Source organism: Condylura cristata, unplaced genomic scaffold, assembly GCF_000260355.1.
Source record: "Condylura cristata isolate star-nosed mole 26May11 unplaced genomic scaffold, ConCri1.0 scaffold00006, whole genome shotgun sequence".
NCBI lineage: Eukaryota > Metazoa > Chordata > Mammalia > Eulipotyphla > Talpidae > Condylura > Condylura cristata.
In genome coordinates, this window is record NW_004567107.1 from 38,310,097 (window position 1) to 38,334,785 (window position 24,689).

General features: G+C 44.0%; 1 protein-coding gene across 1 annotated transcript in view; it reads left to right on the forward strand.

The window, feature by feature from the left end:
- APBA1 (amyloid beta (A4) precursor protein-binding, family A, member 1) overlaps positions 1–24,689 on the forward strand; it is a 199,977-nt gene that overhangs the window by 154,385 nt on the left and 20,903 nt on the right. Inside the window, exons 3-6 of the mRNA XM_004677608.2 lie at positions 8,306–8,401; positions 12,392–12,431; positions 15,307–15,452; positions 23,700–23,732. Of these exons, the coding sequence (XP_004677665.1) occupies positions 8,306–8,401; positions 12,392–12,431; positions 15,307–15,452; positions 23,700–23,732 (315 nt within the window). The remainder of the gene's footprint in view (positions 1–8,305; positions 8,402–12,391; positions 12,432–15,306; positions 15,453–23,699; positions 23,733–24,689) is intronic.

A 24,689-nucleotide genomic window follows, 5' to 3' on the forward strand; every position in this document is an offset into this window, starting at 1 on the left:
GCACCCTCCATACTCATTAGTTGTGCCCTATTGTGTAGTTTATTGGGAACTCTGTATTGGGTGATTGAATGAGGAAATGTAAAGTCATCATAAATCCTACATGAGTGGTGCTTATTAAAATATTATAATTGTTACTTAATAGTGTTAAATGTTTATAAAGTATCAGGGAGAAAGTGCTACATTAGAAGACGGATACAGAAAATCTACAAGCAGTTCTCAAAGGAGAGGGATTCCTTTTGCTAAGAATTGAAACAACTTTGTGAAGGAGGTTAGTATTTGAAATGGGCTTTTGAGGGTCATAAATATGTGGGATTAAGGGTAAGCATGAACAAGGGCCCTGAGGTAGAAACACAAAGGTTATCTAACAGGGAACAAGAAGTATATTGGTTTGACTTAACAATAGAAAGCAAGAATTGGAAGGAAGAAAGTTATAAAGGTATTAAGGCTAAACCTTGGAGTGCCTGAAATGTCAAGGTAAGAATCTGTTACTCATTCTGTGAGCAAAGGGTGACTAAAGTTTTTGAATGAGGAATGACTTGCTCAGAAGTTATTAAAACTGAGTTTCAAAATGAGAGTAAATGGGCACTTAGAAGTATCTTGTTGTCTTAGTGTGTTAGGCTGCCATAGCAAAATACCATAGACTGGGTGGCTTAAAAAAGGAGCATTCACTTCTCACAGCTGTGGAGGGTGGAAAGCATGGGCCAGCAGAGTCAGGTTCTGGTGGGCTTCTTGCTGGTTTGCACGTGGCGGTCCTCTTCCTGTGCCCTCACCTGGCAGAGACAAAAGAAGCAAGCTGTCTTCTTATTAGGGCACTAATCCCATCATAGAGCCCCACCCCATTGACCTAGTTATCCCCCAAAGGCCTCATCTTCTAATACCAACCTTTTGGAGAGTAAGGTCTCAGCATTTGAATTTGAGTGTGAGTGAACCAAACATGAAGTCCACTGGTGAGCATGGTTCCTGGGTTCTTAGTGCTTGTCTCAGGTAGTATGTTGGCTGGCTAGTGACTTAAAAACAAAAGTGAGCCCAAGCCATATTGTCCGGTTCTGTGGATTACTCCACATAAGTGAAATTATTAAATCAGTTCCCAGAGTTATTTAATAATTTTAAAGAATGACCATATAATTATGAGAATGACTGTGTAATTTTTTTTAAAGAATTATTAGCTCCTGTTCTTTTGTTGCAGTGAAATTTTTTGTCACTGAGTTTCTTTGGACCAATTATATACTGGGATCCATCAAAGTTGCTAGAACTGGCCGGGGTTTTTCATCCAGTGTTCTAAAGAGTCACATATCTGCGTGATCTGCTTTGTAAATTAACACTAGAACAATGCATATGCACATGATTGTTTTTTGTAAGCCAATCACTATAATAGCATCACTCAAAGCACTTATATTCCAAAATGCTGCCTTGAATGGGAGACAGTGTATCTGCCAAAAATTGCACATAGCCTTTAATGCGTCCTCAGCTGTAGCCGATAATAGCCTCTATTCACCAGTAAGAGTCTTGGGGGCTCCTAAATTAATTTAGTGTCTTTGCGGTATGTGATTTTGTAGAGGCTTCTGCGTGCTTTGTAATTTTATCCATTAATAAAGTTTTAATAAGGAAGGAAATAAGAATATGAGGTGTGGAAATCATCCCCATGGGTGTGTGTTGTATACTCCTCCCAAGGGGTGAAGTCATTTTTGTACCTGTTGGAATTTTAAGATTCGTCAAATATTGATTGAGTGCTTAGTGCATGACCCATCTGAGCTCATCCTGCATCTGTTATTGATTAATCCTCAGGTCAACCCTAGTTGTACTGTTTTCCCTCATTCTCAGGAAGATCAAAGAGGTAGGGTACCCTACTCAGGGACAGTCCTCCAAGGTAGAGGCACAATTCAGGCTCTGATCTGCCCAACACTGGGGCTTGAGCATTTAAACCCTCCCCTTCCTGAAGCCTAAGCTATAATTTTAGTAGTTCTGCTTCCATGTAAAATTAAGACTAGCTGCTATTTCCTAGAACCCCATAATGCTTTTGAAGATGAACTCTACTGTAAGAAAGCCAGGTTGTGGTGACTTAGACTAGACCAAGCATCTGAGGCTTTGTTCTAGGGTCTTCCCAGTCCTGAGGAGAAGCACTGTGACAGGAAAGGCCCCTGTGACTCCTCCACATTCCCCATCGTGCTGTCAGGGTCTCTGTTCAAGTCACTTTTTTTTTTAGAGTTATTTCTTCATGCACGCAAGAACTGGGGCACAGGCCAGAGGTTCAGAGGGTGAGAGGGTTCACCAGAGACAGAGTGGGTAGGAGAACAGGCAGATGTACTGAAATATACTGCTGAGGGGAGCAGTGGGTGGGTCAGAAGTCTGCTGTGCCATGTGGGTCAGCTCCCTGGCTGGGGATCAAGCTCATGCTGCAGTGGTTGTGTATTGCTGCATAGTGCTGTGCTTTAACCCATTGCGCCACCAGGGAGAGCCCTCAAGTCACATTTTTTTTATTATTATATTAGTTTATTTTTACATATTTTTGTGCATTTTTCCATCTCAGTTGCAATTCCCTTGGGTTTCCCATCACCATCAAGTCACATTTTAACCCATGGGAAAGAGGCCTTTGAAAGGCTACATGAGGTTGACTTAACACCAGGACCAAAATTTCAAAGTAGATATGTACAGGGGACTTCATTAGAATTTTACTTTAAAAATAATGATAAAGGAAAAGGTGCAAAATAATGTAAAAATAAACTCTTATGTTAAAATAAAAAAATGATAAAAATTACAAATATAAGCTTAGTACATCTTTTGGGCTATTTACATGCAAGGTATAATTCTAACTATGAATTCCTAGAGAAATATTGGTGTGGAGAGTTGGGTTTTTTTTTTTTTCTGTTTCATGGGGGTTTTTTGTTTTTGTTTTTGTTTTTTTTTCTGTTTCATGAGGAGAAGTAGAGTTTGCACTTTGCTAGAATAACCACTTTCAGCTTACACATGACTTTGGCAGCATGATCAGAAAAGGGTCCATTTGTTCCTGGGTTTTGGTATTCCTCAATCCTTGACTATGATGTCAGGGGAATTCAAAGCCATATCTTTAGTGGAAGAAAAAGCAAAGTTTACTTAGCAATAAAAGGAAAGGACACCCAGGAAGAGGTTCTGGGCTGGCTAGGGAAGAAACAACTGTGAGGAAAGTCAGGGGTTCCTGGCTTAAATGGGGTGGAGGAGGCTGCTTACTCCATCCCTTCCTAGGGTATACTGCAGAGGTGCTGGTTTATTGGTCTGGGCAACAGTTTCTAAGTCACTCCACCTTTGTCCCTGGGGTTGAATTTTATCAACCCGAGCAGTGGGTTGGGATGGGATGCCTTGACCCACTTTGTGCCTTCTTGCTGTCAGGTTCTATCAGTCTTTTAGCTGGAATGATATGCTTTTGTCCTCTCTGGGTGTTTCTCGGCTCTTCCTCCTGGCTTTGTGGACTCTGACAAGTGTCTCCTGGACTTCTGGGTATACTTGGCCATTTAATTTTCTGTAGACATCACCCTCCCTGTTCTAAATGACAAACATTTTCATTCTTAAGGAGGACCACTTCTGCAAAAGTATTTATATGAGTCAGGTTTCCCAAGGGTCTCTTAATGGTTTGATATTCCATCCCTGCTCTTTCAAAGCTCCTCAAATGCCATCATCCTTTCCATTTTCCTCTTAATTGTTAACCAGTGTAACTTTACCTACTGACAAATTATTTGTATCTGGTTTCAGCAGTTCTCCAACTTTGCTTTCTTCAACTTTATAAAAGTTTGTCTTTTATTTTTGCAATATCTGCACTTCTACCTTGCTATATATTTGCTGTTGTGCTTTGCTTTTGATTTACTTTTGCCTTGTAAGACCAGATGGTCCCACTAGTCAACAGAGACCAGCTGACAAAGAAACAAGCAGGTAGATGCTCAAGCTTGAGGAAGACTGGTGAGCAGGACACTGACGTGGTGAGCAGGACACTGACGTGGTGAGCAGGACACTGACGTGGTGAGCAGGACACTGACGTGGTGAGCAGGACACTGACGTGGTGAGCAGTCTGCTCCTTGGTGACTGCGTGTAGTTGTGACGTTGGCTTCCCATGGGACTCAGTGACCACTGCTTTTGTTTGTAGGTGTGTTTGCCTGCTAAACCATGCAGGAAGCTGGGCACCATCTGGCTGTCAGCACTTCCATGTTAAATAGATGAAAGAACAGCCTATGTTGAACTCACTCTTTTGTGTCTTTTGACTAGAGATCCTCCAGGTGGTTCAGATTTCCTAAGCACAGCTTTGCCCTGAGCTCTGCTCAATCCCTTGGCCTTCCTGAAAAGAAGATTAACCTTTGGAAAGAGCCAGAGGCCATTTATTTCTGTTGTTGGGGTGTTCTCAAAGGATCTATAAGTTTTTCCAACTTGCAGTCTCTTCGTACAGATGTCTGAAGGTGAAGGGAGACTAAGGAAAAGGGAAGAGTGAAAGAGAACTCAGCCCCTCAATCCTTTAGATTTCCCAGTTCATTCAGGTAATGGTTATTTGGACCTACACCATGCTTCTTCGGTGAGGACAAAGGCCAGTGAATTGCCAGAAGATTCTCTCCGGGCAGAAAAGCTGCTTTGTGTCTTGGGCAGGGCTTCAGGGACTGCTGCTGTTCAGCTCGCTCCCCACCCCTGACTCTCAACCCTGGGGTTGTGCTTCTGCCTCCACGCCTGTTTCTAAAACCTTCCACCTTTCCCTGTTCCACCCCATCCTACTCCATGAATAGTGCATGGGTTTTAAGATTTCACTGGAGAATCGCTTTCATCACGAAACATTGCTTGTACACACCCACCACTCCTGCAGAATCCATCTCCCAACTCTTATTCCCACATATGAATTAGCACCCTAACCTCTCCCTGGCATCACACGTTTGCCTCCTCCCATTATCTGGAAAGGAAGACGATACCAAAAGTCTTCTCTTGTCATTTCCCGACCCAGTGTTAGGAGCAGAAGTTGGCACTGAAATGCCTATTGAAGGAATAAGTGAATAATTATCTGTGTGCTGCTTTTCTCCCCTTCAAGCACTGCCTGAAAATTCTTGAGGTTCTCTCACCCCACCACCAACAGTATAGTGTCTGCCCCTAGGAGATGCGCAGTGGGATTCAAATGAATGATCTACTTTCTTTATGGATGTTTTGGCATTGGAGTACATGTCTGTAGACTGAGAGCTTGCTTTGTAGAGCCTCTGAGGTTGACGGTACAATTTAGGTCATAGTTGTGATGAATCTGCTAGAATATAGGCTGCAGGAAACAAATTGTTGCACTTAAAGAGATCTCCTGTAGTTACACACAAGAGGGAGGGAATAGTCAAGTCACCTTTGAACATCCTCTCTAGAGATATCCATGAGGCACTTATTGAATAATTTTTCCAAGCCTACATTTGCTTCCCACACTGGTCTCAAATGCTTAAAATCAAATATCCATTCAGTAACCCAGGAGGCATGGGAAATGGACAGAGAAATAGATAATCACAATCTTTCTACTTAGCATAATTGTATTGGTTAAATTTTGCCTCAGATATAGTCCTTGCAAGTAAAAAGTTTCCAATTTCTGTTTTTCTCCATGTCAAAGTGTCTAAGAAAGCAGAAGTTGGAGGTGGGGGCAAAGGGCCTTTAAAGGAGACACTTGAGAAGAGTGTACTGTGATCCCACATCAGTCTCACAAAGCACCTGAACCCCTTGCTTAGGCTCCATGGAGGCTATGTCTTTGGGGCCGTTTGTCCACCTTGGGTTCATCAGCAGACATGGTGGATGCTTTGGGACAGCTTTTGTTCGTAATAGAGCTTTGCTGACAAAGACCATTTCCCTAATTTTCTAATAAAATGCGGATGGCAACATTCTGCACAGAGCCGCATACGGATGCTCTGTTAGAAAAGGACTTACTGTTGACCACTAAAACATAATGAAAAAGCAGCAGTGAATCTGCTTGCTCTGGAAGCTGGGAAAATTGTAAGCCAGAAACTACATTTCTGTGTGTTTACTGAGAGCCAGTAGTTCCCAGGGCCCACAGTAGACACTTAGATTACGAGGATGAGTAAGGCCAGATCCTTGGCACCAGGAGCTCTTGGAGGAGGGGAGCATGTGCAAGCAGCAAGCTGGCATCAGGGGAGAGTGGTACTGTGAAGTGAGTCTGAGGAAGCCTCAACAAGATGAGCACTTTCAAATGGAAAAATGGGTGTAGTAGGGAGTGAGAAAGAACTCTCTAGAGGGAGGTCAGTAACTGCACATGAAAATGGATGGCGATGTGGATGAGCTCGTGGGTGCACAGATGGCTGGAGTGTGGCTCATGGTGAAGCGTGGCCTGGCCCCTCTGAGCCTTCCTGGGTGGTCCTCCTGCCTCTGCCGCATCCAGCTCACTGTCTGCACAACCTTTTTGCATTATCTAGAGATGATCTAATACCTGCAAAATTGCAGAAGCTATTTTTAGAAGATTTGCAACAGAAAACAGAAGTGGAAACCCTAAAATTCTTGGGGGGGGGGGTTCGGTGGTTTTTGTTTTTTTTTTTTTAATGATGGTGTTAACGTGGCCTATAAGTCAGCCAGTTACGGAAAAACCCACTGCACTAGCTCCTCCAGGGACTAGACTCTTTAAATCTGGATGACAGAGAAAATTACTAGAGGAAAGAAAGACATACATGGCTAAGGAAACTCTTTAAATTTGAAAAGCTGGAAGAATGTGAAGGCCTTCAGGTCTCATGAAAGCTTTACTACGTTAATTTTGAGTGGGCCAGACGTGGAGCTAATTCAGCAAGTACCCCCCAACTCTCTTGCCAAATGAAAAATTTTGTGTTTCTTTTCAAAGGCAAGCACGACTATTTGCTTGTATGCAAGGGCCAGAAGCCTTCTGTCTACTGCTACCCTCAACCTGTCCTCTTGAGTTTATACAGTGGAGTGGCTGATGTCTGCTGTGAACATTTAAGAGGCTCACTGGTCTTCTGCCTGCCTAGAAACACATACATGGGCTCAAGGGACATGGGCTCACGGGAAACAAGCCCACACCCTACAACACTCAGAGTCAATACAGCAGTCCATTGCACCATCCTTCAAGTCACTGGTGCCCTATGTTCCCTGCAACCTAGGCTTCTGACAAATGTTTACTTTTTTATTATGATGTGATACAATGCCTATTGAAAGCCCCCTGATACAGTGTTCCCCTCAGCCCTCTCCTCAGCAGTTCTGAAACATTCTTCCTTTCCATGCATAGTTGTCTCTATGTGCCAGTTCCCCCAGGGAGCACAGTCGCAAGCAGGTTCAAGCCACCACTGGTGTTGGTTTACACTTTTGCCCAGTACTTGCGCCACCCACCTCCTCACAGCCTTGTAATTTCCAACACAGAACAGATCCTCGTGTGGTTTCTGCTTTATGTTTTCTATCAAGCATCAACAAACCATCAAGCAGTGAGCTCTTACTCGCACCTGAAGAACCCTTTCATCTGTCCAGACTTCAGGAGCACACAAAAATGCTTGCGGTATCCTCTGGCAAGGGCTTTCAGAGCCTGGGCTTTTACTGGCGTCCTGGTGCCTGTCTTAGTTCTGTGGTCGTGCATTCAGCAGGCACGTGTGAGCTGTATATCAGGCACCTGCCAGAGCAGCTCCTCGTGCCTGGAGCCCCATGCCATGGCCAGGGCCAGAAATACCTGCTGGGGTTCAAGATTTCAGAAACTTTTGGTCTAACCTTATTTTCAAACATAGCATTAGGCAAAGGATTTTGGTACCGTCCTAAGAGTGACCAAGGTAATGTTTGGAGACTAAAATATCTCTGAATTTTCAGTGACCCGTGGATTAAATCAGACAAACTATTTGAAATTGGAAGCGATTAGGAAGATACCATTATGTGGTTTCCAAGTCATCAGATTCACTCCCGGCTGCCTCTTTTAAGTTAGGTGTTCTCATTTTTATATTCAGTGAATTTCTAAGACATTGAGTGCCCAGTCTGTGTATCCTACACTAACAAAAGTTTTAAAACTACAAATGCGTATATCATTATTGGCATTATTCATCTCAGGCTATAAGTTTGATACTCCACTTTTGCTACCTTTATTTAAACACTTGACCTAAAGTGGGTAGAGGGGATGCCGAGAGGTGAGAACACCTTGGAAGCCAAGCCAGGACTGTAAAGAAAGCCTGAAAAGCCAATCTTGTATGTACAGTTGGCAGCTTCTTTCCAGGGAAGTTTTCTCGCTGCTGAAATGTTCTTTGAATTGTGTTGGCTTTCTCCTCTCCCCAGCCCCTCCACCAGGCCAGGTGTTCTCCCTCTGCCTCACCTGCTCACTCTTTTATTCCTTGCTGTGTTCCAGTCTCCATCTCCTGGAAGCTCCTCACCCCTGGGCGCAGAGTCTTCAAGCACACCCCTCCATCCTAGCGACCCTGCAGAGGCCTCCACAAATAAAGAGGTAGGGTATGTTTGCTCCAAGAGCCGTCAGCCCATTCTCTTTTATTCTAATCCTGGTCTATGCTTTCTCTAAGCCTCCCATAGAGCTTCTGACTCAAACTAACCCTGGTGGAAGCGGGGGCAAACTTCTCATTTCTCTGCTGGGGTGCTGGAGTGGAAGTCCATGATTAAAGCTGTGCCAGTTGGGTGGCCACAAGCCTTGAGTCTTTTAATCAACAAATGAAAGATGCGGTTCCTCGGCACACTAGCCACCTTCCACATGCTCGGAACCTCAGGTAGCTGAGGACTGGACTGTGTGGAAGATCACCCAGCACTTTCCTCACTGCAGAAAGTTCCACTAGACAGCTCTGGCCACTGATGCAGGACCTCTGTGTAGCAGTGTCTTCCTCATGGAGCTGAGGGCTCATCTACCGTGAGCTCACAGTGCTATGTGGTTGGGCGATGGGTTGATTTCTTAAATGCCCTTTTATTTTAGGCCCCAGTGAAAGTACCTTCATGACATCAGGGCTTGTTTGGGTTTACGTAAGGTGATGCCACTTCACACCTGTTGCCCAAGCAGTGCACCTGTTGAGTGCCCCTCCTCTCAAGAGAGCAGCCCTGTCTAGGAACTTTCGGTGATGAGGAAAATGTCACACTGCCCAACATGCAGTCACTGGCCGCCTGTGCCAGTACAGCTGAGGAACTGAAGTTTTCAACCTCTTTCTTTTAATTGCCTTCACTAGCATGTTTGGCAAGGGCGCTAGATAGGAAGCCCTCGTTGGTCCCTCTTGGATAATAAATCACACAGCGGCCCTGTTAGGAAGATGCTGCTTTCTCACACTGAGGTTTTGGGGGCTAGAAAAGGTCAAGTGATTTTTCCTGAAGGAAGCCACTGCCATCCTCAGCTCCCACTGCACTTTTACACCCAGCTCGGTGCCACCCCCACTGTTCAGGAACCAACAGCAGGTAAAATATACTGGCCTGCAGAATCCGTGTGTGGGCTCCGCTCACTCTAAAAATAGATGCTGCCTCATCAACACTGAGGCCGTGCATTAGAGGTAAGCCACATTGTGAGTGATTGTCTCTCTCCCTAATAATTCTACATTTAATGCCATGGAAGAAAGCATTCTCCATTTTAACCTGAACGATAGATAGCTTCTAAGATCTTGGTTTAAACTTACCCTTCTAGTATCATTGAACTTACACACATTTGCTATTAAATATTCATGCAGGAGAAAAGTATATTTTTACTATTGTGTTCATAATTAGTCAAAAAGTCATAAAGAGACTGCCTCTGAAGTGATGCCAACTTTAGAATGTAGACATGAGGTATTCTTTGTCCTCCTCTGGTTTTGATTCTCAGATCCAAGGCCACATTGCAGGAGTAATGGGGTTACAGTTTCCGTGGGCCCCTCTCCCACAGCTTTGCCCTGTACTTTATTCTTAGCACACAGATAGGTGATGGCAAGTAGTGTGGGGAGCAGCGTGGCGGCTGTGGAGATAACAGCATCCCGAGAGCCCCGTGCCTTGAGCATTGGCAGTATTCCGGCACTGTCCTACACAAATCGCAGGTGGTATCTAATCTCACCCTGAAGTTAATTCTGTGAGGTAGATGGTATTCTCCTCATCTGTTAGCTGAGGAAGCTGAGGTTGGGTAACTGAACCTTAGCTTTCAGAGCTCGTAACTTGTCAGGCCAGGTTTGAATTCAGAACTGCTGAGGCCCTCAACACCAGGATCTGCCATCACTGGAGCAGAAACTGCTACGCAGACCAGGCAGTTTGCACGTCATTATTCCACCTGTCAGGATTCCAGACCCTGCGCACAGTCTGTGAACTCCCCCACCCCCAACCTTAATGTCTCCAAGGTTTGGGCCTTTATTTTCTTGAATATGGTTTTATTAATTCTTGGAGGCTAAGGGTCAACTGATGTTCATCTCTGTCCACATGTGAAAAAAACAAAGGACTAATCAGACATCTCAAAATCCAGCCCCTGATTTTTCATCAGATATAATAATATGCAAGGCAAATTTGTTAGTTTCTCAGTTCCTACAGGACTTGGCACCTGTTTCTGCATATTCTTAGAAGTAATGTGAAAATCCTCTTTATATGTGGTAGAGATGCTTTCATTTCACAAAACTCTTTTTTTAAAAAATTACTACCCTAGAGACTAAATCAAGCTAGTCCTCAGTCATGAGTAGAGAGTAAGTAAATGAACCAAATTCCCTCAGCATGGTGCCAAATGAAATAGTAGCTTTTAGGGCTATAGACTAAAGTAATTGGTTTGTGCTAAGATAATCTTCTGCTAAGATCTGGACACTCTCCTTGAAATTAGCATTCAGAAAGTACCCTAATAGCCCCCAAAATTCTGAATTGGCTTCCTGGCTATACCTGGAGCGTATGTCACCTTGATTAAACAAACCAAAGTCTCGTGCCCCCCAAGCCTCTTGCTACTGAGGGCATGGATTGAAGATGACTGGAGAAGAATCTTTTTGAAGTCTTTGGCCATCATGAAGAAGAAGCTTCCATCTGCATACCATAAAGTCAAAGATTTTTTTATTTCTTTAAAATAAATAGAATTCTATAGACTAGGCCGTTGGCACTCATCAGGCCAACTTCTCACTTGGGTAAACAGAAAGTAAAATGAATGTGAGTTCCCTTTCTTGCCATCCACATATCTTAGCTTTCCATTGGTTACATTTTTCCGTAGATGTGTTAGCAGCTCTAGTGATCTCCCCATCCTCGCAGAAGTAGGTTTCTTGAAGAATGGTCCTTTCTGAAACAAGAAGCCCCCTTCTTGGGTGTGAGGCTCAGTTTCATCCCAGTGAGCACATCTGCAGTAGGTTTACTGCCCTGCCCAACTTGAGTGATTAAGTTGAGTTCTTGCCGTTTCCTAAATCAAGTTACAGTCTTAAATCTAGTTTACTTCAGCAGTCTCCAAGTTTTCACATAATAATTAGCACGGCTATCTTTTCAACTGTGCAAGTATTAACTAATTCATCACCCCTTTGCCATTCCTCTTTCCCAAGTGAAGGGCACAGCGAGAGAAAACTGCTTCCCAGGACACTACGTCCACCAGGAACAGCGTCTACTCCAGTTCTCGACCTGTTGAACAGCCATGCTGTACTGTTAGGGGCTCTTGGCGTTTACTTGAGTTCTCCAGTCCTGATGCACCACCCTGCCCCTGACACAAGATTTCTAAATTCTATTGGTGATTGAAGCAAAATGAGTTTCCTGTTCTCCCACTCAGAGTTATCTCTAGGACACTGGCTTGTCCGAGGAAACAAATGGTAAATGTTGCCACTCTGAGAGTTTGCATTTAAACTGCCATCGGTTTAGTTCTAGAAGGTTTAGAACTGACCATGCCTACTTCCAACAGTGCTGCTGGAGGCTCAGCCTTTGCTACGAGGTGTTACTTAATGTAAGGAATTCCATAATTTTTTGTTTTGTCCTTTGATGTGTTCTTATTTTAAGGTAACACACAATAATGACTTTCATAATGGAATTTTAAAATTAAAATAAACCCATGAGAGATAAAAGGAAAAGATAAAAACTCTAGCCAACAGTTGTAGCATAGTAAGCGATCACTGTAGCAAGACCTAAAGTGGAATTCTCCAAGGGAATTCTTAATTTTAACCTATGATCGTAGTGTCAGTACTTTTCCTAATCAGCAGTTTTTCCCTTAGAAACTCAAATTTGTCTTAAGAATGCAAATTGATTCCTCCTTATTGCTATTGCTACTGCTGATTTTTGGTATGTTGTATATTTTTTCAACTGGCAGACCTCTTTAAATGTAGGGTTTTCGGATTATCTAAATCGTAACAGGTGGGATTTGGATGGTCTTTACAAATAACACAGATGTTTATTCACAGTTTGCTTTTGCTACCAAAATGTTTGGTTAGTTGTAATATCTGCCTTTGGTGATATATTTATTTTTTATCTTGCATGGGTGGTTGTATTAATGCATTTTTTATTATGCTTTGCCCTGTTTGAAACCTCTTTGTTTTAATTACAGTCAAGAAAAAGCTTGGCTTCATTCCCAACCTATGTTGAAGGTAAGAGCTGAAGAGGGTGATTCAGAAATCTGTCAGCGTTGTGGGTATTTGAAACACTAAGCCTTAACCTGATGGAGGGGCAGCAAGGCACAAAGTCAACTATTCAATTCTAAGACATAGAGTCTTAGAATAAAGGAAAATAGCTAGGAACCTCTCTGAGAACCCTCTCCATGCCTCTGCTGTTTGTGTCCATGAGAACTGAGACTGGAGGCTTTGCCTAGCTTAGTGTTATGATCACATGAGACCTGAAACCCAATTCTTTTTATCTCTGGTCCACTACACCTCTTACATCCCCCAAGGACCATTCAAGTGGGATGAACCTTGACTAAGGAGAACCTTAACTAAGTTTATTGGGGTGAAGGGTGGGACTTGGCAGCAGAGAGACTTTTCCAGTAATTCCATTATTTTGCTTGGGCGAACTAGTAACATTTACCAAATTCTTCCTCTCTGCCAGATACTGTTCTAAAGACTTTCCATGTAATAATTCATTGAATCCTTCCTTTTATCTCATGAGATGTGTTTGATCATTCTCATATTATACACAAGAGAACTGAAGTGTCCAGGGAGTAACTTTCCAAAGAGCGCGCGATTGGCACATGACCTGACTGCGCGCTGGCAGTCTGACTCTTCAGTGCTCCCTGTCACCACACATGGCTGCACCTTCTCCACTGCACAAGGGCAACTCACTTCATGGCCTACTGGGGCCAAAGTGCAGCCTAAGCTGTACACCCCACACAAACAGAGCTCCAGCTTTTCGTGTCCACAAAGTCCCCACCCTGGCTAGACACAGAGCTTTTGTCAGATGATGGCAGATGCTATTTCTGGTAGGGTGGATGGTCATTTTCTTGAAGGAGGATATTCCTGGGGCCAAGACATGCCCAGAAATCACTTAGAGGTCCTGTCTGGCATGTAGATCCTGGGAGTCATCTTCACTGCTGGGAACAAGCTCCTAGCAGTCACCAGACTTAGCTCTCAGACCTGAAGTCCAGAGCAAGGCTTTGTAATTCTAGTTCAGTTACTCAGGTTTCTTCTCGAGTAATCAATAAATCCTTGACACCACGTTTGTAAAGCTCAAAAATTCCATTATAGTACCTTAGGAAGTTTTCAGAAGGGAGTTTTGGAAACTCTATTCTTCTAAATAGATTTTTCTTAAATATGTCCACATATTCACACCTATGTGACTAAAACTGAATTGGACATGCTGTGTGAAGTCTCATAGAAAAGCTGCTGGATTTCTTTTTTTTTTTTTCTTCTTCTTTTAACATTTCATTATTTTCACAAAGTAGGTGGAGTTTTTTCAAGTCACCTCCAAGTGAGATCTTGTTCCTCAACATCTCATTGGCCAAAATGGTGGTGTTAAAGTGAAATTGCCATAAATCCATCGCAGAAGTTTATAATAGAGAACTCATCCTCCTCTACCTTTTACAAAATGTAATGTCAGTTCAAACTTGTCCAATCATTATTTTAATCAGACTAGTACTTTCCTTCCCTCCCACCCCCACCCCCCATGCTAAACTGTGTACCCTTCTAACATCTTCAAACATGTCAGATTGGGAAGAATGTGACTGTTGAAGGAAATATAAATCACAGGCAGAGGGAGGCAGGTGAGGCTGTGTGCTTCTCATGGCATTGTCCAGAGGCCTTGGAAAGATGCAGAGCAGAGCAAGCAGGAGGCTTCTTTATATCACTACTGTGCTGATGCCCTCTGAAGGCCTGGCCTAAATCGCTGTTAATTTCTTTGTCTCAACTACCACCTTGGCTTTAGAAAAATAGTAAATAAGCTACTTGTCAGGGTACAGAGTTAATCACGAGAAGCAATGTTTAAGACTCCAGATGAGTTTGATATACAAAAATCAAAATAAAAACCCTTTCAGACTGGCACCACTAAAGAAAAAAAACAAATTGTTTCCACTTCAATTTTCTAATTTTAAAACCTGGGGTTTTAACAGTGGATCAAAATGTATATTTTAGTCCCCCCCCACATATGGCAGAGTATGAAGTGTGTGAAAGTTTCTGGTAGCACCTCAGTCAAGTCAAAGAATTTACATGTATATTCTTATCACAGAATTAAAATGCCCTTCTTAATGTATCTGTTATAAAGTCCCAGACATGTTTTAATTAGGTTTACAAGTGTTTATGGTTAGAATCATTTCAAGTATTTCATGCTAAAGTTGGATTTACAAGACTGAGCAATAAGAGTAGATAATACTGATTTTCCTTGCATTGATCTTTGTGGGGACATAGGCTGGATGGTGGCATGACACCCCAATTTTAGGTAATGTTACCTGTCTTGCAAAACTTGGGCTGGGGGCCACTAAAGGAATGTTCTCAAGCAAATATCCTGTTTCTAATTTATAAATAAATTAGATTTATAAAATGGAAGGGGGAGAAATAAAGGATTAAAAATAAAAGAGCTGCTTCACAATGAGACATTCTAATAAGGCAATGTACTGTTTGTCAAATGAATTTATCAAGCATCTACTTGATACCCTCTGGGTGACAGATGCTGACTGGCTATAAGAGAGCTAAAGATGAACGTAGTCCTTGTCCCCAAAGAGCTCACAGTCTGCTAGGAGGAAGGAAATTCTTTATCATTGAATTTGTTTCATATTTAAATATTTGCACTGTTTCTCACATTAAAGAGCTTAGGTGAAGTAAATTAAGAATTGTTCCGTCTGCTTGAAATGAGGGGGAAGTGAAGGCAGATACAGGGATACTCAAGACAAAGCAAGTCAACCTGATGTCACCTCTTCAGGAGTCCCCAGAACTGACCCACCTGTGGTGGTTTTGAGGTGGGGGAGGCGTGTGCCATCAGGGATGTGGCAGTCCCATCTTGGGGTGACTTCACTCACCTCAGTGGCTCTGTGTGTTGCAGTTCCTGGACCTTGTGACCCTGAAGACTTGATCGATGGAATCATTTTTGCTGCCAATTACCTTGGCTCCACCCAGCTGCTCTCGGACAAAACCCCCTCCAAAAACGTGCGCATGATGCAAGCCCAGGAGGCGGTGAGCAGGATCAAGGTGAGGGGTGCTGTGTGCTTTGAGAGGGGGGCTGGCAGGGCAGACACCTGAGCCATCACCCTGCACCTCACATATCTAGTCCTGAACTTAGAGGAGAGTGGATTGGGGTGACATTGAGGGTGACGGTGCTTATGTATTATGGCCTGCTAGTGGTTTTAAACAGAGAAAAGATTTCCAAAGCATACTTGAGTCATGTTATATAAATACTACTTAGCTGGGTGTGCTAATGGCTAGTTTTGAGGAAATGTACAAACACACTGAAAAGCTGATATGCTGAGGAAAGATAGGTTTGGAGCATTATGCCCAGGATGAGAAATGCGTCGATGTGTTTGCACTGGCAGCTGGAGGTCAATGCCTTCCAAGTGAGCTACTGTGTGGCTCATACTTGTCTCCTTGCTTTGAACCTGTTGATCCGGCCCACGCTAGATCCAGTTGTCTTACTTCAAGTGAAACAAACCTCTGACCAGACCTAACCTGGCGTTGACCCAGCTTAGACTAGTTTGAACCGGTCATAACCTACTGGAATCTGTTTTATCATGATATAAAAGCAGTGAGCCTGTTTTGTCTAGTTTAAAGCACTTACAGCTAGTTCGAACTGGCTGGAACCAGTTTGAGTCCATGGACAGGCAGAGCTCTGGCATAACCACAATGCCAGTACCAAGTAGAATCATAGGCAAAGCCAGGACTCGGGGACATTGAGGGTTAGCCCGCCATTCAGATGCCATTAGGTGCCACCGCACCCAGGGCCACCAGGCAGCCACACTGGAGCTCGAGACCATCACCCCCTGGAGAGACAGCATCACATTCGAGTAGGTTGGGACTCGGTGGAAGTGATTTCCTCTAGTTTCAGGTGGTCAAATGCATTCCTTCCTCAAGCAAACCATTCTGTTTTTGCATCTTCTCACTCACCTCTTCCCAAGTTGTGTGTTCCCATCATGGTGTCTTTGTGGCAACATGGAATGAGAAAGAAGCCCAATGAGAGTTTTTAATCTCATTATCAAAAATCTTTGTTTTCTTGAGCACTTATATGTGCAAGGCTGCACAAGGTCCTAGCAGGAGGGAAAATAGTGGTTTGAAACATGAGACCATAACCCTTGTGCTCAGCAGGCCAATTGAGAAATGAATCAAATCAGCCACTGCACATAGAGTTCCTGGGACCCTAAGCACCTTAGTGCAGGGAGGCCTAGAGATGCCAGAGGACACAGGGGACAGCAGGCGGGGGGTGGGGGGGAGCAGAGAGTTACAAAGGTCATGCGGGACAGAGGTGGGGCTGCTGGTCCCAGGTTATCCAATGACCCAGACTCTGCCACATTGCAGATGTTAAAGTCATATGTCCATTGGTACCATAATTGTGGCCCCCCACCCCACCCCAGTACCCTCTCCTTGCTTCCTCATGTTCTCCAAGCTCCTGCCACCAGGACCTCCAGGAGGCGCTGCTGCTGTTAGCATGCCTCTGCCTGGGAGAGGCTCTCCCCTCCCCAGCTCAGCCCTGGGCCTTCCCCAGAACTGCCCATCGTAGCAGTGACCCTCACACAACTTTGACTCTATTGCTGACATTTCAGAATGAGCTTGAAAAGCTAGAGAGTAATTTACAGCTGCATTAGAGGTGGCTACTACCACAGCACCCACAGGCCAGACCCAGTGTCAAGGTTGCTGATGTACCTATGGGTGTCTTCCAGGCTCAGGGACCATTCTCCCACCTCATTCAGGACACACAAACCTGTCTGTGCCTCAGAGGCCCTGCAGCCACCAGGCCCCTTCATCAGTGTCCATGCCTTGTCCGAAAATTAGCCTCCCTGGGATGATTGACAAGGAGAGTGCCAGGGCCTCTGCTCTGAGATGCTCCCACCAGGAAAGATCCCGACCTGACCTTCTGGGCCTCTCAGACTCAGTAATGTCAGTGGTAGAATGTCAGGTGCCTGTCTGAGTGTGTCCTGGTCTCTTCGCTGCCCCCCACCCCACCTTATTATAAAGAGGTGACATCAGTGCCCTCACACCTTGCTGGGCCTCCTCAATTTAAGCTCCCCTGGCCCAGCATTGAAAACAGGAACACACTAACTGGGAGAAAACAGGCTACTTTCGGGCAACGGCTGTCCTAGTTCACACAGAGCAGAGAACTGTGAAAACAAAGCCCCCGGGGACAGAGCTTTGACTCCACAAAGTCCCACAGTTACGAACGCAGCATGTTTGGTTAAATTAATATTTGTTAAGTAGAGCCTAGGGTTCCAGAGGGTGAACAGAAGACCTCAAGAGAAAGTGAGCTGGAGAAGTTTTATTCCTCAGAGTCCCTGGAGGAAGGTACCCAGAACCCCTGGAAGGGCCCTGTGGGGAAGGAGAGAGGGGCAGGTAGAGCGAGTCAGGCCCCTGGGACACATGCCTTTGTCAGGGCCATGGCTGGGGTGCTCTACAAGTCCTGGGCAAGGCCAGTTTGGTCAGTTCAAACCACAAGAGTGGGTCTCAGCTGAGGGGGGGAGGGGCAGGCAGCGGGGTGAGAGGTAGAGACTGCTGCCACAGGGCTTTGGGGAAGTCCTGTCAGGACCCGCATTTGCTGGTTCCTCAGTGGGCTGCTCTCTATCTGGGGGACATTCTTATCTGAGGGGCTAGTGTCAAGTCGGCACCAGTGGCTTAGCCAAACAAAATGGTTGCTCAGGCCATGGAGCCGCTCAGGCAATCCTACCCCTTCCCACCCCCATACTGGATTCAGTTTCCTGAATGAGTGATGTTCTTAGATTGGTAGTGCTGCAAGGCCCTGGCATGACTTGCTAGTGCCAGGGATGTTTCTAAAGTGGTGTTCAGAAATGTGTAGGTAGCAGTTTGGTTGTTGTGGTGTCTGGGGCAGTTACTGGCAGCGAGCCAGAGCCAAGTATGCTGGATGCTCTGGACTGTCCAGGATGGGTCAGAGGACCAAGATTTCTTGCCACCAAAATACCTATGCATTCTCCCCAAGCCCTTGAAGGAGAGCTGCCAGGGCCCATGCAGATAAATCTTCCAGAACAGAGCAACCGTCTAGCCCTGAAGGATTGCTGAAGCCCCTGAGACAGAAAACTGCATGCTGCTCCGAGGTTGGAGTATCCTAGGTTCTGTAGTCAAGGTTGCAAATATGTCAAGGTTTGGATTTCACTTGGGGCACCTTGGTTATTGCTGTCCTAACAGGTAGCCCTTGACCCCTACAGGTAGTTTCTGTGTCCTTCCACTGCCTTGACATGTCTGTTAAAACTCAGTGACCTTGAGAGTCGTGCCAACATGGAGCTTCAGATTAGACCACAGCACCCCAGTACCAGCCCCACCTAATGCCAAGTGTACTGGGAACTAGATCTTATATGCCCAGTGGGTCTGAGAGTGTTGTTTTCCCCTTTAAAGTCTAGTTCCTGATAAGAAACCAGAAAGTTTATTTTGAAGCTTCAAAGGGTTGGTATTAACAAGAACCACATATCATGTGAACAAAAACAAAAATTGCCTAGATTTGTCGATCAGAGCAAGATAGAGTCTGTCTAGTTATAAATCCATTCTAGGCCTACTTAGAGAAAAATAGCCATCTGGAAAACATATATTTATTTTTACAGCACTTTACTCTAGTGTGAGGACTTCATTATAGAGCAGTAAGATTAAATGGTTACATTTCATTTATAGGTATCATTTATAATGTGCTTCTGTGCATCTGAAAAAACTGTTGCCTGTATTAAACGTTTTCTGCCATTTAAATGCCCATCAGATTGTTTGACTTTTTACCCAGCCTGATGGTTTTGAACACTGTAGAGACAGCTGTGTTCAGAACCCTTGTTTTGTTTCTGCACCGCCTAGAAAGTCAATGTGCAGGGAGTGTGCTAGGGATTTCGTCACCTGCAGAGGGGCCCTGGGGCCCAGAGGATTTCTGAAGGTGCCTGGGTGGTCTTGGATGTGTGAGCCCTGTACCCACCTCGCAGACCTCCCTTCTCTAAGGGAGGTGGAGTCAGGCTTTTTCCTAAAGAAGCTCTCTCAGGAATGAGTTACTCTGGGCAGAACAGAATGCAGCTTCAGATTTCTTACTGCACATCCAGGAGACAGAGGAAGAAAAGCTCTACATTTGGAATTTTAAGAATTACAATTTTCTTAATTTAACATAAAATGTACATTATTTGCCAAAGGAGTAGAGAATGTGGAGTTGAGCTTTTAGCACATGTGTTCTCCTTGAGAATAAAACAGGAATTTTGCTCAGAAAGCATACTGTCCCCATGCATACCCTGTGGTAGACATATAATTGTAGGAGATCAAAATTAACCACCACCCAGCCCTTGCTGCTAAGAACAGTGCAGTCTAATATGGGAATTTAGGTAACAGTCACATGGGGCTCAGGCCCATTTCTGAGAAACAGGAAATTAAGACTTTTTTCCATCTACCAAAATCTAAAAAATAGGTGTATCTGAAATGCAATAGCAGAATTAGAAAACATCTGCCTTTTTTTTTTCTTGTTCTCTGAACCCTCCCAATTGTAGCCTTTCTCTTTTGTTGGTTTTTAGAAGAAATAGTGTCCTCCCGGGAAGTGTCCATACAACGTGGGAATGCACTAGCACAGAGGTCTCAAAGTGGGGCTACTGGGCCAGCATCATCCCCTGGGCTCTCAGGCCAGGGACCTGTCTTCCTCAGCCCTCCAGGAGACACTGGTGTGCACTGCAGCCAGGGAGGCACTAACAGAGAAGGGTGGGTTGGCCCTTTCTCCCCGTGTGCTCTGTGGCTTCCTGTCAGGCCAACCACTGTTGCTGATAGGACTCCATTGGCAAATAATGTTCAAAAAACATTATATCACAGGTCTTTTTAGCTATTTGCCCTAGGTGGTTTCCTTTAAAGGCTCTAATAAGTCCTGTACCGGCGAGATTTAATTACACACTTTGTTGAACTCGCAGGTCCCACCGTGGTTTGCATACAAAATTCTTGCCACTGTGTGATCTGTGGAAGTGTCTTTGCTAGGATGCTGTGGGACATGTTTTGGGAGAAACTTCTGGACAGAGCTCAGCTCTACATAATGCCAATATCTCAAGTGCTCAAGTAGAGACACCTCCTGCTCCCTGGGGGGCACTTGTGCCTGACCCCATCTGGACAACCAAACTTGAAGTCAGTGCAGTCAGCTCACTTGTCTGCCTTCTCCCCTCACTTCACTCCACCCTCATTCCCATTCCATTCTCAGCTCCTTAGAAGATGGGTGACCAGGGAACCACCCCTTTTCACATCCATGCAGAGTGTGGTATCTGTGTCTGCATTCTTTCCACATTTGTGAAGTGCATGCCATTAGCTCACAAATGATGTTTTTTTGGTATTTTTTTTATAAGGAGGATTCATTATCAATTATTCTTATGTCTGTCTTTACTTGCCTGTCCCTCCATATCAAATTTTTCTATTCTCTGGTAGATTTTCTTACTGTTCACAATTACTATCAATAGTGGCTAGAATTAAAATTGCTGTCGTTGTAGCTTTATCTAAGCCATGAGATTGTCCATCTGACTTGAAGAAAGAGTTCTGTGGTTAAGAAAGACGACAGGGATCCTTAGAGCAGGTCCTTCTCTGCTCCTTTATTCCTCAGAACAGAGGAGATGGAGAATCACGTGAGGTGAGGATAGTTACCCTGTTTTATAGGCAAACTTAGATGTTCACAGATAAGAAACTTGCTAGACTTGCACAACTAGTGGTTTGAAGAATAGAATGAGATTTCTGGGGCCTGAAGCTCTATCCTGCCTTTCACAGAAAGTGTGACCTTGGACAAATAAATTGGCCTGTTTTTGCCTCTGCTTCTTTTTCTGAAAGGTGAGATTTCTGTAATGCCTATCTCCCAGGGTTATTGTAAGTTTTTACACTGGTGCCTGTAATGCTTGGGAAGGGCCTGGCACATAACATGTGCTCAGTAATCATCAGCTGGGACACAGAAGCTGCGACAGTCACCCTTCAGCGTAGCTGACCTATAGTGTTGCCACCAGTGAACCCTCCATTGTGGCCAGAGCAAGAGCCTGTTGTCCTCTTCATACAGCTGCCGGGGGTAGGCCACAGTCGTTCCCATGAGACAGGGGAATTTAAACAGATGTTGTCGTTCCTTGTGTTCAGGCTCCTGCTGGCTCGCCTTTCTCTTGGAACCCTGTTACTCCAGTTTCTCATTCTGATGCCAGCCTCCTCATTTCTACTGTTGCCATCTCAGTTTTTAACTCTAATTTGTTTCAGGGCACTTGAATACTATAAATGATTTAATGAGGATACCGTTCTAAGTATATAAAATATTTTTAACTTCTTAAACATTATTTTAGAGTGCCTTTCATGAAACTTGGGTCACTTTTTGGGTCATCTTCCCCATCACCCATTTTAGTGAAAAACAGAATTTGGGCATTCCATTAATGGCAGACCTACTTTCCTTTGGGGGAAAAAAAAAAAACCCTTTTCAGATCACTTGTCCCAGAGTGAGGAAATTCTAATAACTGTTAGGTCTGGTTTCAGAAGAAATGGCAATTCTTGGATTACTGCCATATCATTTCAAGGAAGGGGGCAGAAAACACCACACATGCACTAGCATCATTTATCAGCGAGGATCATCACAGATGCAGGTCAGAACGTGCCCAGAGGACTCTTTGATTCCATCCAGGCATCCTGTGTGACATGGAATAGCCCCATCATCATAGGGCCACTCTTCAGATGCAGGAGCGTTCCCTCTGTCGTGCAGCAGTTGGGAACTGTTCACCATGAACCGTGGTCACAGGAAGAGCTGGGGGTGACTTCGTGGGAGTGGGGCTGCCCTATTTTTCTGGGTAGATCAAGGACTAGCTATTTGGCGTTTGGATGGCTGACTCGTTCAGTTTCTCTACAGAGAGTTAGTACAGACAACACAATTCAAACATTAATGAACTAGAGATGGGCTGCTGAAAGCAAAGGAGAGTTCTGCCAGGTGAGTACCAAGGCATGTGAGAGGGCAGCTCTTCGCCACCCCACCCCCATCACAACAGCGTTTGTGGTTTGGCCATTGACTCACCATTATTTGTATTAGATGTGTGTATATACAGCAAACCCTACCAATAGCTGAGAAATTGTACATGGTAGTTATGTAACTGTAAACACAAGTGTCTATTATGTACCAGACACTGCTCTAAGAACTCTGAATATTCAAAATAGCCTTAGGAAGTAGATACTGTTGTTATCCTCACTTGACAGATGAGGAAACTGAGGTACAGAGATATTCAGTGACTTAAAGTCAGACTATTCACAGGTAGCAGACCCAGGATTTAGTTTCAGACAGTCCCACCCCAGAATCTCTGCTTTTGCTTAAGAGAAAGGTGGAAATGTTACAGGCATTCCTCATTGGATGTAGGTTATGTTGTAACAGTGATTTTTAAGGCAAAGAAGTACTACTAGCAGTAAAGAGGAACAACAATAGAAAGATTCATTCAACAGGAGGATATAACTCTTTTAATATGTATTTTGTGATGTAAACATAAAATAGGTAAAACTAATACTGACTTAACCAAAAGGATATGTGGATAAATCCACAATAATTGCTAGAGATTTTAACATATGTCTCTCAATAAATGGTAGAATAAGCAGACAAAAAGCTATGTACCTAGTTAAGTAATATTCCAATAACTACTTGAATTGACTTGTTGATATTAATAGGATGCATCTTTTGAAGTCTACTTTCACCAAAGCCAGACATGTACTGGGCTCTACAAAATCACAATGTGTTCTCAGACCACGATGAAATTATTCAGAATCCAGTAGCAAAAAGATAGGAAAACCCCCATTTTATTTTAAAAAGTAGCACAGTTCTAAATAATCCATGATTCAGAGAAGAAATCACAGTGGAGATTAGAAAATGTTTTCAATGAAATTATTCTAACAAAACAAAATTCATGGGGTACAGCATTTAGAAATAGGTTCTTAGAAAAGAAAAAAAATTGAAAATCCATAGATGCTCAAGGAAAACAGCAGACTAAAGAAAGTAGAATAAAGATGTAAGGTGAAATAGCAAGGAGGCATGTAATAAAATCACTAGAACAAAAGTTGGTTCTTTGCAAACCTTAGAGTTAAGTGTACGAACCACCTCAGTGTATTTTCTTCCTCCTGCTGCACTACTAAACTGAATTAGGACATTAGTTGGAGAGTAGGATTTTTTAAAACCCGTCCTCCTCCCACAGAAATGCTCGCTAAATATTAGTTTGTCAAATCCCTTTTCAACTTTGAGTCTCTCTGCAAATTCTTTTCTAACTGTTCTCCTGTCTCTGTTTGTTCCATGCTAAGCAGATGGCCCAGAAATTAGCCAAAAGCAGAAAGAAGGTGCAGTACAACTTCATCAGCGTGGTGTTATGACTGTCTTTTCATTTATTTATGTTTTGCCTTTTTATTATTTCGTGTTTTTGTTTTCTGCATCCAGCAAGTTTTTGTTCAGATTTCTTTTGAACCGCCCCCATAAGCCAACGTTTCTCAAAACTCAGTTGCCTAAAATGGCTGTTTTCTGTTGCTCATTAGTCATTTCACTTCAGAGGAACGACAGGAACCAGATTGGAGATGCTAAATGAACCATAGAGGAGTGTGAAAGTTCCCGCCATTTGGGAACATGGATGTGGCAGGGATTGGGTCTGTTCGATTTGTGGATTGTCAGATTGCTGGATGCAAAAAAGAAAACTTGCTAATAACCACATGTGTGCAGAGTCTAGCCCCAAATGAGCCAAACTGATTTGCTTTTTTTGGTTGTGGAGCTTCTAGGTGCTTTAGGAGCTACCCACGGGGTATTGAGGCATTGGGGCTTTTAATGGGGTGGCTTCAGGATGGGGTACTGCTTCTGTGTTGCTGGGCTAGTGTGTGAACACAGAGACCCTTTTACCAGAACTGCATGCAAATGACTTCACTTACCCACTACAGACTTTGTTCTCTATCATTTGAGCAGGGACAGATTCTAAATGACTACTTGGATGTCCTGGATGAGTCCACTACCCCTGTTTCTTCAGTCTGTTGGGTTCTAAAACACTTGTAGTAAGAGTCATCCTCAGTCCTTGTTCATCAAATCGAACCTACGGCAGAGTTACTGCTTTTTTAGGGGAAGAAACCCAGGGGACTCTACACTTCTGCCTGTAAATTGGAGGTGCTGACTCTGGTCCATGTGTCCATCCTCTGTGTGGTCCCCTCAGCTTTGGCAGTCTAATTCTGGAGTCTACACTGCTGTTCTGGTGACTGTGTCTCAATGCCTCTGTGTGTGAGCTAACCTTGCTCCCATGCACCCAAGTCCGAGTGATG